At 54.3% G+C, this 17,166-nt stretch overlaps 1 protein-coding gene across 5 annotated transcripts in view; it reads right to left on the reverse strand.

Annotated features, from left to right (window-relative positions):
• The window catches only part of MDGA1 (MAM domain containing glycosylphosphatidylinositol anchor 1), a 506,924-nt gene that overhangs the window by 107,894 nt on the left and 381,864 nt on the right, over positions 1–17,166 (reverse strand). For all 5 annotated transcript variants that reach the window (XM_075338981.1, XM_075338978.1, XM_075338979.1 and 2 more), the window contains 2 exons: positions 7,648–7,917; positions 3,398–3,549 (listed from right to left, as the gene is read on the reverse strand). In XM_075338981.1, the coding sequence (XP_075195096.1) occupies positions 3,398–3,549; positions 7,648–7,917 (422 nt within the window). The remainder of the gene's footprint in view (positions 1–3,397; positions 3,550–7,647; positions 7,918–17,166) is intronic.

Here is a 17,166-nt window from a genome sequence, read left to right on the forward strand (position 1 = left end):
GCCTCCGGTCTGTGATTCCCCGTCCCATCCTCCTACCTCCAGCCCGTGATTCTCGGGCTCCTCCATTACTCCCCTCAGCCCGGGACCCTCTCAGCGCTCACCCCCATCTGTGCTCACTGGAGGGGACGAGTGAGGGTCTCTATGAGCGTGCGCCGCACTGAGTGATAACCAGATTCCAGCAGGAAATATCTGCTCAGCTTATCCAAGACCCCCCAATCCAGTTATGTGGGGTCACAATGTGGCTCCGATTACACAGATTGTATCAATGTACAAAGATTCACTGAAACCCTCAGGATCTGCACATGTAGAGCACAGAGCAGAGTGCGTGCAGAGCGTGCGGAGTGTGCAGAGCATGCGGAGCGTGCGGAGCGGACACTTCCAGCAAGCACAGGACTCCATATATCAGTGACCAGCATTATACTTCACTGCTGTACAGTACACTGCCTCTCCATACAGCACAGATCGGTATAATCTGCTCTACAGTACACTGCCTCTCCATGCTGCACAGATTGGTATAATCTGCTCTACAGTACACTGCCTCTCCATGCTGCACAGATCTGTATAATCTGCTCTACAGTACACTGCCTCTCCATGCTGCACAGATCTGTATAATCTGCTCTACAGTACACTGCCTTTCCATACTGCACAGATCTGTATAATCTGCTCTACAGTACACTGCCTCTCCATACTGCACAGATCTGTATAATCTGCTCTACAGTACACTGCCTTTCCATACTGCACAGATCTGTATAATCTGCTCTACAGTACACTGCCTCTCCATACTGCACAGATCTGTATAATCTGCTCTACAGTACACTGCCTCTCCATGCTGCCCAGACTTGAATCATATGCTGTACAAAACACTGCTTCTTTATGCTGCACAGGCTTGTAACATCTACTATACAGTACACTGCCTCTCCATGCTGCACAGGGGTGTATCATCTGCTCTACAGTAGACTGCCTCTCCATACCGCAAAGATGGATGTGTATTATCTGCTGAACCGTGGACTGAATCTCCATGTTGCCCTGCCTATTATAATCTGCTGTACAGTACACTGCATTTCCATGCTGCACAGATTAGTATTGCCTGCTTTACAGTATCCTGCCTCTCCATGCTGCACAAACTTGTATTATCTGCTGTACAGGTGACTGCTTCTTCATGCTGCATAGAGTTGGTATTTTCTCATAGCTGCACAGACTTGCATGCACTCATGTACTGTGGACCGAGTCTGTACAGTTCTACAATCATATTATCTGTTGTACATGAGACTGTTTGTTCTTTGCTGCACAGACTTGTTTGCGACCTTTCCAGAGATATTGTATGATTGCCATTACTTTGGTTTTTAGGTCAGGGACTGATGATGGGGGAGGGGGGGGTCATGAATATTGGATGCAGAGAATCCACAGGACACATCGTACACTTATTCCTGATAGAAGACGACAGATCCGCGACCTGTGTAATGTGCGCGCAGCTGTCACAAGCCGTCCATGTCTCCGCGCTGACTGACGCGTGCAGACAGAAAGGTCACTACCCCCATTCACAAGAACGCAACCGGCGGGTCACTGACTCCGTCACCAAATCCTCAGCCGGGCGCAGGCACTACCAGCAACCAAGGTAACCTCAGAGGAGACCACCGCCAGCCCAGACCACCAAGACACTGGGACCTGGAGTGACGGAAGAAAGGATCAAATGTGACCAAAAGAGACATGTTAGAATAGTGAGCGCAGCTCTGGAGTATAATAAAGGAGGTAACTCAGGATCAGTAATGTAATGTATGTGCACAGTAACTGCACCAGCAGAATAGTGAGTGCAGCTCTGGAGTATAATACAGGAGGTAACTCAGGATCAGTAATGTAATCTATGTGCACAGTGACTGCACCAGCAGAATAGTGAGTGCAGCTCTGGAGTATAATACAGGATGTAACTCAGGATCAGTAATGTAATGTATGTACACAGTGACTGCACCAGCAGAATAGTGAGTGCAGCTCTGGAGTATAATACAGGAGGTAACTCAGGATCAGTAATGTAATGTATGTACACAGTGACTGCACCAGCAGAATAGTGACTGCAGCTCTGGAGTATAATACAGGAGGTAACTCAGGATCAGTAATGTAATGTTAATGTATGTACACAGTGACTGCACCAGCAGAATAGTGAGTGCAGCTCTGGAGTATAATACAGGAGGTACCTCAGGATCAGTAATGTAATGTATGTACACAGTGACTGCACCAGCAGAATAGTGAGTGCAGCTCTGGAGTATAATACAGGAGGTAACTCAGGATCAGTAATGTATGTACACAGTGACTGCACCAGCAGAATAGTGAGTGCAGCTCTGGAGTATAATACAGGAGGTAACTCAGGATCAGTAACGTAATGTATGTACACAGTGACTACACCAGCAGAATAGTGAGTTGCAGCTCTGGAGTATAATACAGGAGGTAACTCAGGATCAGTAATGTATGTACACAGTGACTGCACCAGCAGAATAGTGAGTGCAGCTCTGGAGTATAATACAGGAGGTAACTCAGGATCAGTAATGTAATGTATATACACAGTGACTGCAGCAGCAGAATAGTGACTGCAGCTCTGGAGTATAATACAGAAGGTGACTCAGGATCAGTAATGTAATGTATGTACACAGTGACTGCACCAGCAGAATAGTGAGTGCAGCTCTGGAGTATAATACAGGAGGTAACTCAGGATCAGTAATGTATGTACACAGTGACTGCACCAGGCAGAATAGTGAGTGCAGCTCTGGAATATAATACAGGAGGTAACTCAGGATCAGTAATGTATGTACACAGTGACTGCACCAGCAGAACAGTGAGTGCAGCTCTGGAGTATAATACAGGACCAGTATGATAATAGGCTCTTATAGGTGTGGTGTACGGTTTTCTGCAGGTCTCGGAGCTGTGTATACTGTGCAGCGGTGCGATTCTCATCCATTGTATACATGTCTCCCGCTGTAGCGGTGCTTTTATGCTTTTCGGGTGCTTTGTGTGGCTCTTGGTTGAGTGCATCGTCTTCTATGGGGCGATTACATTATTGCCGTCTGCTGAAACATAATGGGATGAAGAAGCCGCAGAAGATACCGAGCAGCACAGAAAACAATGACGCCTGCACCCTCCGGACGCGCGGCGCTCGGAATACCAGGGGGGCCGACACCGTACAGAAAAAACATCACCACTATGGATTCTTCCAAAATATACACAGCCAGGACCCCATACAGCCATCGGTGCAGCGTTATTTCTCACAGAACCAGAGGGTTCCTCCAGGCTGTATGGATCTGCTCATCCTGAGCCTCCTGGTTGATGAGTGGAGTCATATCTACAGACAGTGGGGGGAGGGTCCGTGGTGCTGCAGACACATTATACCGTATAATCTCCAGGCACTTACCGGCTTCAGCTCTAGCTTGTACCGCAGAACCGGGTCCACGGCGCCGGGATCCTTCTGGGTCCACTGCAGGAGATAGGAGTAGTTCTTGGTCTGTTTGTAGCTCACGATGGGGTTCAGGGTGTCATAGTAGAATTCGGGGTTGTACGCTCGACCTGGAAGACGAAGGAGTCAGAACAGGAAGACGTCAGAGGAAGCGCAGCGGTAACAATGTATCCACCGGGAAGACCGGGCGCCACATGGGACCATGATAGAACTCACCCGCTGGTCAGACGAAGACCAGGCACCACATGGGTCTATGATAGAAGTGACCCGCTGGTCACACGAAGACCGGGCACCACATGGGTCTATGATAGAAGTGACCCGGTGGTCAGACGAAGACCGGGCACCACATGGGACTATGATAGAAGTGACCCGCTGGTCAGACGAAGACCAGGCACCACATGGGACTATGATAGAAGTGACCCGCTGGTCAGATGAAGACCGGGCACCACATGGGACTATGATAGAAGTGACCAGCTGGTCAGATGAAGACCGGGCACCACATGGGTCTATGATAGAAGTGACCCGCTGGTCACACGAAGACCGGGCACCTCATGGGTCTATGATAGAAGTGACCCGCTGGTCAGACGAAGACCGGGCGCCACATGGGACTATGATAGAAGTGACCTGCTGGTCAGACGAAGACCAGGCGCCCCATGGGACTATGATAGAAGTGACCTGCTGGTCAGACGAAGACCGGGCACCACATGGGACTATGATAGAAGTGACCCGCTGGTCAGACGAAGACCGGGCGCCACATGGGACTATGATAGAAGTGACCATCTGGTCAGATGAAGACCGGGCACCACATGGGACTATGATAGAAGTGACCCGCTAGTCAGATGAAGACCGGGCACCACATGGGACTATGATAGAAGTGACCAGCTGGTCGGACGAAGACCGGGCACCACATGGGACCATGATAGAAGTGACCCGCTAGTCAGATGAAGACCGGGCACCACATGGGACTATAATAGAAGTGACCCACTGGTCAGACGAAGACCATGCGCCACATGGGGCTATGATAGAAGTGACCCGCTGGTCACACGAAGACCGGGCGCCACATGGGACTATGATAGAAGTGACCCGCTGGTCAGACGAAGACCGGGCACCACATGGGACTATGATAGAAGTGACCCGCTGGTCAGACGAAGACCGGGCACCTCATGGGACTATGATAGAAGTGACCCGCTGGTCAGACGAAGACCGGGCACTATATGGGACTATGATAGAAGTGACCCGCTGGTCAGATGAACACCAGGCACCACATGGGACCATGATAGAAGTGACCCGCTGGTCAGACGAAGACCGGGCACCACATGGGACTATGATAGAAGTGACCCGCTGGTCAGACGAAGACCGGGCACCACATGGGATCATGATAGAAGTAACCTGCTGGTCAGACGAAGAACAGGCGCCACATGGGACTATGATAGAAGTGACCCGCTGGTCAGATGAAGACCGGGCACCTCATGGGACCATGATAGAAGTAACCTGCTGGTCAGACAAAGAACGGGCGCCACGTGGGACTATGATAGAAGTGACCCACTGGTCACACCGAGGACCGGGCACCACATGGGACTATGATAGAAGTGACCCGCTGGTCAGACGAAGACCGGGCACAACATGGGACTATGATAGAAGTGACCCGCTGGTCACACGAAGACCGTGCACCACACGGGACTATGATAGAAGTGACCCGCTGATCACACGAAGACCGGGCGCCACATGGGACTATGATAGAAGTGACCCGTTGGTCAGACGAAGACCGGGCGCCACATGGGACTATGATAGAAGTGACCCGCTGGTCAGACAAAGACCGGGCACCTCATGGGACTATGATAGAAGTGACCCGCTGGTCAGACGAAGACCGGGCACCACACGGGACTATGATAGAAGTGACCCGCTGATCACACGAAGACCGGGCGCCACATGGGACTATGATAGAAGTGACCCGTTGGTCAGACGAAGACCGGGCGCCACATGGGACTATGATAGAAGTGACCCGCTGGTCAGACAAAGACCGGGCACCTCATGGGACTATGATAGAAGTGACCCGCTGGTCAGACGAAGACCGGGCACCACATGGGACTATGATAGAAGTGACCCGCTGGTCACACGAGGACCGGGCACCACATGGGACTATGATAGAAGTGACCCGCTGGTCACACGAAGACCGTGCGCCACACGGGACTATGATAGAAGTGACCCGCTGGTCACACGAAGACCGTGCGCCACACGGGACTATGATAGAAGTGACCCGCTGGTCACACGAAGACCGTGCGCCACATGGGACTATGATAGAAGTGACCCGCTGGTCAGATGAAGACCGGGCACCTCATGGGACCATGATAGAAGTAACCTGCTGGTCAGACAAAGAACGGGCGCCACATGGGACTATGATAGAAGTGACCCGCTGGTCAGACGAAGACCAGGCACCACATGGGACTATAATAGAAGTGACCCACTGGTCACACCGAGGACCGGGCACCACATGGGACTATGATAGAAGTGACCCGCTGGTCAGACGAAGACCGGGCACAACATGGGACTATGATAGAAGTGACCCGCTGGTCACACGAAGACCGTGCACCACACGGGACTATGATAGAAGTGACCCGTTGGTCAGACGAAGACCGGGCGCCACATGGGACTATGATAAAAGTGACCCGCTGGTCAGACAAAGACCGGGCACCTCATGGGACTATGATAGAAGTGACCCGCTGGTCAGACGAAGACCGGGCACCACATGGGACTATGATAGAAGTGACCCGCTGGTCACACGAGGACCGGGCACCACATGGGACTATGATAGAAGTGACCCGCTGGTCAGACGAAGACCGGGCACCACATGGGACTATGATAGAAGTGACCCGCTGGTCACACGAAGACTGTGCGCCACACGGGACTATGATAGAAGTGACCCGCTGGTCACACGAAGACCGTGCGCCACACGGGACTATGATAGAAGTGACCCGCTGGTCACACGAAGACCGGGCACTACATGGGACTATGATAGAAGTGACCCGCTGGTCAGACGAAGACCGGGCACTACATGGGACTATGATAGAAGTGACCCGCTGGTCAGACGAAGACCGGGCACCACATGGGACTATGATAGAAGTGACCCGCTGGTCACACGAGGACCGGGCACCACATGGGACTATGATAGAAGTGACCCGCTGGTCACACGAAGACCGTGCGCCACACGGGACTATGATAGAAGTGACCCGCTGGTCACACGAAGACCGTGCGCCACATGGGACTATGATAGAAGTGACCCGCTGGTCAGATGAAGACCGGGCACCTCATGGGACCATGATAGAAGTAACCTGCTGGTCAGACAAAGAACGGGCGCCACATGGGACTATGATAGAAGTGACCCGCTGGTCAGACGAAGACCAGGCACCACATGGGACTATAATAGAAGTGACCCACTGGTCACACCGAGGACCGGGCACCACATGGGACTATGATAGAAGTGACCCGCTGGTCAGACGAAGACCGGGAACAACATGGGACTATGATAGAAGTGACCCGCTGGTCACACGAAGACCGTGCACCACACGGGACTATGATAGAAGTGACCCGTTGGTCAGACGAAGACCGGGCGCCACATGGGACTATGATAGAAGTGACCCGCTGGTCAGACAAAGACCGGGCACCTCATGGGACTATGATAGAAGTGACCCGCTGGTCAGACGAAGACCGGGCGCCACATGGGACTATGATAGAAGTGACCCGCTGGTCAGACAAAGACCGGGCACCTCATGGGACTATGATAGAAGTGACCCACTGGTCAGACGAAGACCGGGCACCACATGGGACTATGATAGAAGTGACCCGCTGGTCACACGAGGACCGGGCACCACATGGGACTATGATAGAAGTGACCCGCTGGTCAGACGAAGACCGGGCACCACATGGGACTATGATAGAAGTGACCCGCTGGTCACACGAAGACTGTGCGCCACACGGGACTATGATAGAAGTGACCCGCTGGTCACACGAAGACCGTGCGCCACACGGGACTATGATAGAAGTGACCCGCTGGTCAGACGAAGACCGGGCACTACATGGGACTATGATAGAAGTGACCCGCTGGTCAGATGCTCTCACTTCTTGGGCATTTATCGGAAAGTGTGACCCCACTATATGAGGATTGTTCAGGTCCCAGCGGACAATGCACAGAGAACAATGCGGCCACTCACCAGTCACCTGGAAGACGCAGGAGTCAGAGCCCACATCGTTGGAGATGCTGCACTCGTAGGGGCCGCTCCTGTCCCGGCTGGTGCTGTTGATCTTGTATTCGGAAAACTCCGGCTGTTCCGCTGGGGAATCGCCCAACAGCTTCCCATTAAACCGCCAAACTGCAGTGGCCACTTTCACCGGACTCCCCTTCACCATGTTACACCTCAGGGTGACGCTGCGCTTCATCGCTAACCGGATGTCCTGGAACTTCGGCTCCACGACCGGAGGAACTGAAAGACCCAAGAAGGAGCATAAGAAGAGGCGAAACATCAACCAGAATAATTACCACGATGGATGGAGACACTGGAGACCTAAGAGACACCAATCCATCCATCACTGCTGACAACTACCCTGTATACATGTGTGAGGGGTGTCAGCCCTGCCCCTCCTCTATTACTGCTGACAACCCTCCTGTATACATGTGTGAGGGGTGTCATCCCCACCCTTCCTCTATTACTGCTGACAACCCGCCTGTATACATGTGTGAGGGGTGTCAGCCCCGCACCTCCTCTATTACTGCTGACAACCCTCCTGTATACATGTGTGAGGAGTGTCAGCCCCGCACCTCCTCTATTACTGCTGACAACCCGCCTGTATACATGTGTGAGGGGTGTCAGCCCCGCCCCTCCTCTATTACTGCTGACAACCCTCCTGTATACATGTGTGAGGGGTGTCAGCCCCGCCCCTCCTCTATTACTGCTGACAACCAGCCTGTATACATGTGTGAGGGGTGTCAGCCCCGCCCCTCCTCTATTACTGCTGACAACCAGCCTGTATACATGTGTGAGGGGTGTCAGCCCCGCCTCTCCTCTATTACTGCTGACAACCCTCCTGTATACATGTGTGAGGGGTGTCAGCCCCGCCCCTCATCTATTACTGCTGACAACCCGCCTGTATACATGTGTGAGGGGTGTCAGCCCCGCCCCTCCTCTATTACTGCTGACAACCCGCCTGTATACATGTGTGAGGAGTGTCAGCCCCGCACCTCCTCTATTACTGCTGACAACCAGCCTGTATACATGTGTGAGGGGTGTCAGCCCCGCCCCTCCTCTATTACTGCTGACAACCAGCCTGTATACATGTGTGAGGGGTGTCAGCCCCGCCCCTCCTCTATTACTGCTGACAACCCGCCTGTATACATGTGTGAGGAGTGTCAGCCCCGCCCCTCCTCTATTACTGCTGACAACCCGCCTGTATACATGTGTGAGGGGTGTCAGCCCCGCACCTCCTCTATTACTGCTGACAACCCGCCTGTATACATGTGTGAGGAGTGTCAGCCCTACCCCTCATCTATTACTGCTGACAACCCGCCTGTATACATGTGTGAGGAGTGTCAGCCCCGCCCCTCCTCTATTACTGCTGACAACCCGCCTGTATACATGTGTGAGGGGTGTCAGCCCCGCCCCTCCTCTATTACTGCTGACAACCCTCCTGTATACATGTGTGAGGAGTGTCAGCCCCGCCCCTCCTCTATTACTGCTGACAACCCGCCTGTATACATGTGTGAGGAGTGTCAGCCCCGCCCCTCCTCTATTACTGCTGACAACCCGCCTGTATACATGTGTGAGGGGTGTCAGCCCCGCCCCTCCTCTATTACTGCTGACAACCCTCCTGTATACATGTGTGAGGGGTGTCAGCCCCGCCCCTCCTCTATTACTGCTGACAACCCTCCTGTATACATGTGTGAGGAGTGTCAGCCCCGCCCCTCCTCTATTACTGCTGACAACCCTCCTGTATACATGTGTGAGGAGTGTCAGCCCCGCCCCTCCTCTATTACTGCTGACAACCAGCCTGTATACATGTGTGAGGGGTGTCAGCCCCGCCCCTCCTCTATTACTGCTGACAACCAGCCTGTATACATGTGTGAGGGGTGTCAGCCCCGCCCCTCCTCTATTACTGCTGACAACCAGCCTGTATACATGTGTGAGGGGTGTCAGCCCCGCCCCTCCTCTATTACTGCTGACAACCCTCCTGTATACATGTGTGAGGAGTGTCAGCCCCGCCCCTCCTCTATTACTGCTGACAACCCTCCTGTATACATGTGTGAGGAGTGTCAGCCCTGCCCCTCCTCTATTACTGCTGACATCCCGCCTGTATACATGTGTGAGGGGTGTCAGCCCCGCCCCTCCTCTATTACTGCTGACAACCAGCCTGTATACATGTGTGAGGAGTGTCAGCCCTGCCCCTCCTCTATTACTGCTGACATCCCGCCTGTATACATGTGTGAGGAGTGTCAGCCCTGCCCCTCCTCTATTACTGCTGACAACCAGCCTGTATACATGTGTGAGGGGTGTCAGCCCCGCCCCTCCTCTATTACTGCTGACAACCCTCCTGTATACATGTGTGAGGGGTGTCAGCCCCGCCCCTCATCTATTACTGCTGACAACCCGCCTGTATTCATGTGTGAGGGGTGTCAGCCCCGCCCTTCCTCTATTACTGCTGACAACCCTCCTGTATACATGTGTGAGGGGTGTCAGCCCCACCCTTCCTCTATTACTGCTGACATCCCGCCTGTATACATGTGTGAGGGGTGTCAGCCCCACCCTTCCTCTATTACTGCTGACATCCCACCTGTATACATGTGTGAGGGGTGTCAGCCCCGCCCTTCCTCTATTACTGCTGACAGGCCGCCTGTATACATGTGTGAGGGGTGTCAGCCCCGCCCTTCCTCTATTACTGCTGATAACCCACCTGTATACATGTGTGAGGGGTGTCAGCCCCACCCTTCCTCTATTACTGCTGACATCCCGCCTGTATACATGTGTGAGGAGTGTCAGCCCCGCCCCTCCTCTATTACTGCTGACAACCCTCCTGTATACATGTGTGAGGGGTGTCAGCCCCGCCCCTCCTCTATTACTGCTGATAACCCACCTGTATACATGTGTGAGGGGTGTCAGCCCCGCCCTTCCTCTATTACTGCTGACAACCCACCTGTATACATGTGTGAGGGGTGTCAGCCCCGCCCCTCATCTATTACTGCTGACAACCCTCCTGTATACATGTGTGAGGGGTGTCAGCCCCGCCCTTCCTCTATTACTGCTGATAACCCACCTGTATACATGTGTGAGGGGTGTCAGCCCCGCCCCTCATCTATTACTGCTGACAGGCCGCCTGTATACATGTGTGAGGGGTGTCAGCCCCGCCCCTCATCTATTACTGCTGATAACCCACCTGTATACATGTGTAAGAGGTGTCAGCCCCGCCCCTCATCTATTACTGCTGACAACCAGCCTGTATACATGTGTGAGGGGTGTCAGCCCCACCCTTCCTCTATTACTGCTGACATCCCGCCTGTATACATGTGTGAGGGGTGTCAGCCCCACCCTTCCTCTATTACTGCTGACAACCCGCCTGTATACATGTGTGAGGAGTGTCAGCCCCGCCCCTCCTCTATTACTGCTGACAACCCTCCTGTATACATGTGTGAGGGGTGTCAGCCCCGCCCCTCCTCTATTACTGCTGATAACCCACCTGTATACATGTGTGAGGGGTGTCAGCCCCACCCCTCCTCTATTACTGCTGACATCCCGCCTGTATACATGTGTGAGGGGTGTCAGCCCCGCCCCTCCTCTATTACTGCTGACATCCCGCCTGTATACATGTGTGAGGGGTGTCAGCCCCGCCCCTCCTCTATTACTGCTGACATCCCGCCTGTATACATGTGTGAGGGGTGTCCGCCCCGCCCCTCCTCTATTACTGCTGACAACCTTCCTGTATACATGTGAGGGGTGTCAGCCCCGCACCTCCTCTATTACTGCTGACAACCTTCCTGTATACATGTGAGGGGTGTCAGCCCCGCCCCACATTGATGACATCACTGATCTAATTTCCATTTATCTCTGACGCTTTGTGACCCTGAGGTCTCTTAGTTTCTCTGTCTCACTTGCTTTTTTCTGGCAGACGACTGATGCGCCCTGACTGGTAGTGAGATGTCTCAGGATCCACGGGACACGCATGCCTCAGGGCTGCCAGGAATCTCCTACCGCAGTAGGGAGGCTTCTAACACCCGGAGGAGCACACACAGTGACTGCACAGGAGGAAGAGACTGCACACAGTGACTGCACAGGAGGAGGAGACTGCACACAGTGACTGCACAGGAGGAGGAGACTGCACACACTGACTGCACAGGAGGAGGAGACTGCACACAGTGACTGCACAGGAGGAGGAGACTGCACACAGTGACTGCACAGGAGGAGGAGACTGCACACAGTGACTGCACAGGAGAAGGAGACTGCACACAGTGACTGCACAGGAGGAGGAGACTGCACACAGTGACTGCACAGGAGGAGGAGACTGCACACAGTGACTGCACAGGAGGAGGAGACTGCACACAGTGACTGCACAGGAGGAGGAGACTGCACACAGTGACTGCACAGGAGGAGGAGACTGCACACAGTGACTGCACAGGAGGAGGAGCACACAGTGACTGCACAGGAGGAGGAGACTGCACACAGTGACTGCACAGGAGGAGGAGACTGCACACACTGCACAGGAGGAGGAGACTGCACACACTGCACAGTGGGAGGAGACTGCACACAGTGACTGCACACACTGCACAGGAGGAGGAGACTGCACACACTGCACAGGAGGAGGAGACTGCACAGACAGACTCATCACAACACTCCACTAAACCGTGGTCAGGGCCTAGTGCAGCTGAGCTTGTAAAGTGGTGAGCACTGTCCATGAAACCAGCCTGAGGGTGGAGCTTAGTGGGTGAGGTGTCTGAGGTGAGTGGGCGGCAAACCAGTTAGTTCCAGTCAGAGCCGGCTAGTTCCAGTGAGAGCCAGCTATTTCCAGTCAGAGCCGGTTAGCTCCTGTCAGAGCCGGCTAGCTCCAGTCAGAGCCAGCTAGCTCCAGTCAGAGCCGGCTAGCTCCAGTCAGAGCCGGCTAGCTCCAGTCAGAGCCGGCTAGCTCCAGTCAGAGCCGGCTAGTTTCAGTCAGAGCCGGCTAGTTCCAGTCAGAGCCGGCTAGTTCCAGTCAGAGCCGGCTAGTTCCAGTCAGAGCCGGCTAGCTCCAGTCAGAGCCGGCTAGTTCCAGTCAGAGCCGGCTAGTTCCAGTCAGAGCCGGCTAGCTCCAGTCAGAGCCGGCTAGTTCCAGTCAGAGCCGGCTAGTTCCAGTCAGAGCCGGCTAGCTCCAGTCAGAGCCGGCTAGTTCCAGTCAGAGCCGGCTAGTTCCAGTCAGAGCCGGCTAGCTCCAGTCAGAGCCGGCTAGTTCCAGTCAGAGCCGGCTAGTTCCAGTCAGAGCCGGCTAGTTCCAGTCAGAGCCGGCTAGCTCCAGTCAGAGCCGGTTAGTTCCAGTCAGAGCCGGCTAGTTCCAGTCAGAGCCGGCTAGTTCCAGTCAGAGTGAGTGAAAAGAGACAGTTGGCAGAGTCAGTGAAGTGTGAGGGATCCTGTGTGAGGGATCCTGTGTGAGGGTCGGAGGTGAGGCGATGCAGAGAAGGGGTGAAGGGACCACTTCGGTTCACCCCAGAAGAAGCAACCCGGATACCGGAGTCCGAGTCTGCACGGGTTCAGTCAGGCCCAGCAGAAAAGACCGGAGAGGGAAGGGGACTTCAGTCTCTCAGCACAGAATAATAATTTTTATAATAATATTTTTTTTTTCTATAGCGCCAACATATTCCGCAGCGCTTTACAATTCAGAGGGGACATGTGCAGATAATATGAGGCAATACAAAACAAAATTCACATATCGAGAGGAGTGAGGGCCGCGCTCATAAGCTTACAGTCTATGAGGAAATAGGGGGGCACAAAAGCTGAATTGGGGGGGGAAAGCTTGTCATATATGATCCAGCCATTGATTTAATAGGGGATTCACACCCACCTGTGTGGACCGGTCGCCAGCCAGAATTTATACAGTTACAGAGTGTAAAACTGCATGGAGAGGAAGGAACCAGAAGATCCAGGGACAAGAACTGGAAGCAAATGTTATGAAGGGCAGAAAGGGACTGGATTATATCAGGGCAGTGAGGTGATAGGCTAGTCCAAAGAAAGGCGTTTTTAGGTGCCGCTTAAAGGTGTGGATGTTGGGGATTAATCGGATTGCTCTTGGTAGTGTGTTCCAGAGCATAGGCGCAGCTCGTGAGAAATCTTGAAGACGGGAGTGGGAGGTTCGAATTGTTGAGGATGGCAGTGTCGCGGGCGGAGGAGGGGACGCTGCGCTCTCCCACTGCTCGGGTCCGGCTGCCGCTACTGCTGCGGCCCGCTGCTGCTCGGTGGCTCGAGCGATGGGCCGGATCCCGGGGACTCGAGCGGCGCTCCTCGCCCGTGAGTGAAAGGGGTTTGGTGGTTGGGATAGTTTATTGTCCGTGACGCCACCCACGGTTGTGGTGATTGTGTGGACACCACCGCTGCTCTGTCTGGGGATCCCGGGAGTGGTGGTATGGAGCAGCCAGTTGTTGATTTGCCCCTCCGTGGGTAGGGGGTTTGGTGATCCCGGGGCCCAGTGATGGGGTTGGGATGGTGGACAGGCGGGTTATGGGGCATGTGGAGGTGCAGGGTCGCAGGGGCAGCGCTGTGCCGCACGGCACGGGGTACTCACTCAGCCAGTAATCACGACACAGTCTACGGTAAACAAACGGCTGGTTGGACAGGTCCCTCGGACGGCCACGGTGCTGATGTTCCCTGCAGTTAGCGGTGACGGTCTCTTCCCTGCACCCATGTATAGTCCTGTGGTAGCGATGGATTCCCACCGGTAACCCGCTCCCCGACTTGGATATGGGCCGGAGGAGCCCCTTTCTTGCCCACAGGCGCTGGCCCTGGGAAACTGGTGCCTTGGCGGTGGCGGTGTCTCCCCTTAACGGTCGGACTGTTGCCTTCAATCGGGACTTGGTTGTTGGGAGACCCAGTGGTCCCCTTCACTGACGGATTTGGCAAATTATGGCGACTCCTAGCCTTGCCGGGATCCGAAAGGCCCCTGCCCTGGTGCTGACTGTTCTTTGTATACCGCTCGGGTACCGCCTGGTCACCACCCGTCCACGGTCCTTTCGGCAACCTCCGAGCAATCTCTCCTGCAGACGGTCACCGCCGTCTGTCAACCTTGCTGTCTCAGTCCAGGGCACACACCCGGACCAACTTCAGGCTTCTTGCTGTCACTTTCTCTCTTTCTCCTTCTCTCACTACAACTCCACTGTTTACTCCTTCTACTTCAAGCTCCAAACTCTATCTTCACTCCTCACTCAAGCTCTTCCCTGAGCTAAACTGCCTGGTTTTCCCGCCTCCAGGGCTGTGAACTCCTTGGTGGGTGGAGACCAACCGCCTGGCTCCACCCCCTGGTGTGATCACCAGCCCCTGGAGGAAGGCAACAAGGGTTTCTGGTCTGACCTTGGTGTTCCTGCAGGGAATGTGGGGTGCGTGTGGTGTTGTGACCTGTCACCCCTGGCTTGCCCAGGGCGTCACATTCCCCCTTAGCAAAACGCAGACCGTCATCGGGCTGCCCGTCCAACACCGGTTTTATTTTCCTTTTGTTTTTTCTGAAAAGATAAAAAAACGGTAACAGACATACAAGTAAAAGAACATCATCCCACATCGGGAGGCACATTTCTTAAACGTTACGGTAACAAACGGTTAACGGTTACGGTCTCCGCTCTCTCCCACCCAAGCAACCTGGCCCTGATGCTGCCCCTAGAAAACAGGCAGCACCCCTTGACCCCAGTCCTGCACCAAGTTACCCGAGCGGGATCTGTCCTTCCCCTCCAGAGGGTAGCCACCGGTTCCTGTGGTGGCTGGGCCCCAGCCTGCTCTGCTGAGGGCCCTCCCTCCAACCTGCCTCTCCGGAGGCGGCAATTGCGGAAACGGTAACGGTAACTCAACTTATTTACAAGCCACTAACGTCTGTGGTTGCCCTGCAAGTTCACGGGCTTGTCCATGAGCAGTTCCTCATGCAAACAATTTTCAAACGGTCCCCACGGGGACAACGGTGCCGGCAACGGCCGGTTTTCCAAATCACGGTAGGACAATCAGGTAACTGTTCGGTTATCATCACTTATCATCATTTTCAACAACTTGCAAACACAAACAGACTTTGGTCCCCTTTTAAAGGACGGTTTCCCTGTACCTAAGTGGGGGTCTACCTAGGTTGGGACGGGTGGACCTCCGGGGCCCGGTGTAAGTAGGACTAGGCAGTGGGGTAGATGGCACAATCAGTTCCTCCTCCCTGCTATCGTGTGGGGCAGGCAGAGGCATAGGGGAGCTGGGTACAGGTTCATCCCTGGGCACTGGCACTGACTCACGGTTGACCGCTTCCATCACTTCTTCATCCACGGGTTGTGGGAACAGTATCACTGGAAGAATCACCGCGCCATTCCGCCCAGTCCGCTGGGAAGTCTCCCATTGCAGTGTGGATCACCTCTTTTGCCTTTTCTGTTGGTAGGGGAACCGGTACTTCAGCCGCCGCTCTTAAGGCTGGTGGGCACCTTTTCAGATGGTCCCGGGAAACCGTGGCCAAAGTGCCCCCTTGGTCACGACTGATTTGGTAGGCCTTCCCATCTTCCCATCCTGTGGGCTGTATGACGTACGGGTCTTGCTCCCATTGATCATCCAGCTTGTGGGCTCTTCTCTTCCGCTTCAGCACGACATCTCCGGGCTGAAAAGGGCCAGCAGACGCCTTTTGGTTGAAGCGCTGCTCCTGCAGTTCCCGACTCCGACTCAAGTTCTTCTCAACACATTCTTGAATCTGCCGGTATTGTACCCTCCGCTGAGTTTCCCATTCAGCTGTCGAAGGGAGTGCTTCTGGGGCCTCCAGTCCCATTTCCAGGTCCACCAGCAGTCGGCCGGGGCGAGCCCTCATCAGATATGCTGGGGTGCACTTCGTTGAGCTGGACGGAATATTGTTGTACATATCGACCAAGTCGGGTAGCTTCTCCGGCCACAGGTTCCGCTCTTCCAGCGGTAACATCTTGAGGAGTCCCAGGACCAAGTGGTTCATTTTCTCACACATGCCGTTGGTCTGGGCATGGTAAGGGGTGGTCCGGATCTTCTTACAGCCGTACAACTGGCAGAACTCATGGAACACCTCTGCTTCAAAAGCCGGGCCTTGGTCAGTAAGCACCTTTTCTGGGTATCCATGTGGTCGGCAGAAATAAGCCTGGAACGCTCTAGCGGCAGTCCGACCAGTTAGGTCCTTGACTGGGACAACCACCATGAACCTTGAATAGTGGTCTACTATGGTCAACGCGTAGGCGTACCCACTTCGGCTGGGGGTGAGCTTGACATGGTCCAGGGCGACCAGCTCCAGCGGCTGATGTGTGATGATCGGGTGTAGGGGCGCCCTCTGGTTGGCCTCGTCCTTCCTCCTCAGCGTGCAAGGACCGCACTCTCGGCACCAGGCTTCTACAGACTCCCGCATCCCACTCCAATAGAACCGCTCTCTCAACAGCATCTCCAGCTTCTTCCATCCGAAGTGTCCGGCACCATCATGGTATGCCCGCAGAACAGTGGCCACATCAGCTTGGGGAATAACCAACTGGCAGATCTTCTCATGAG

This window comes from Anomaloglossus baeobatrachus, chromosome 3, assembly GCF_048569485.1.
Source record: "Anomaloglossus baeobatrachus isolate aAnoBae1 chromosome 3, aAnoBae1.hap1, whole genome shotgun sequence".
NCBI lineage: Eukaryota > Metazoa > Chordata > Amphibia > Anura > Aromobatidae > Anomaloglossus > Anomaloglossus baeobatrachus.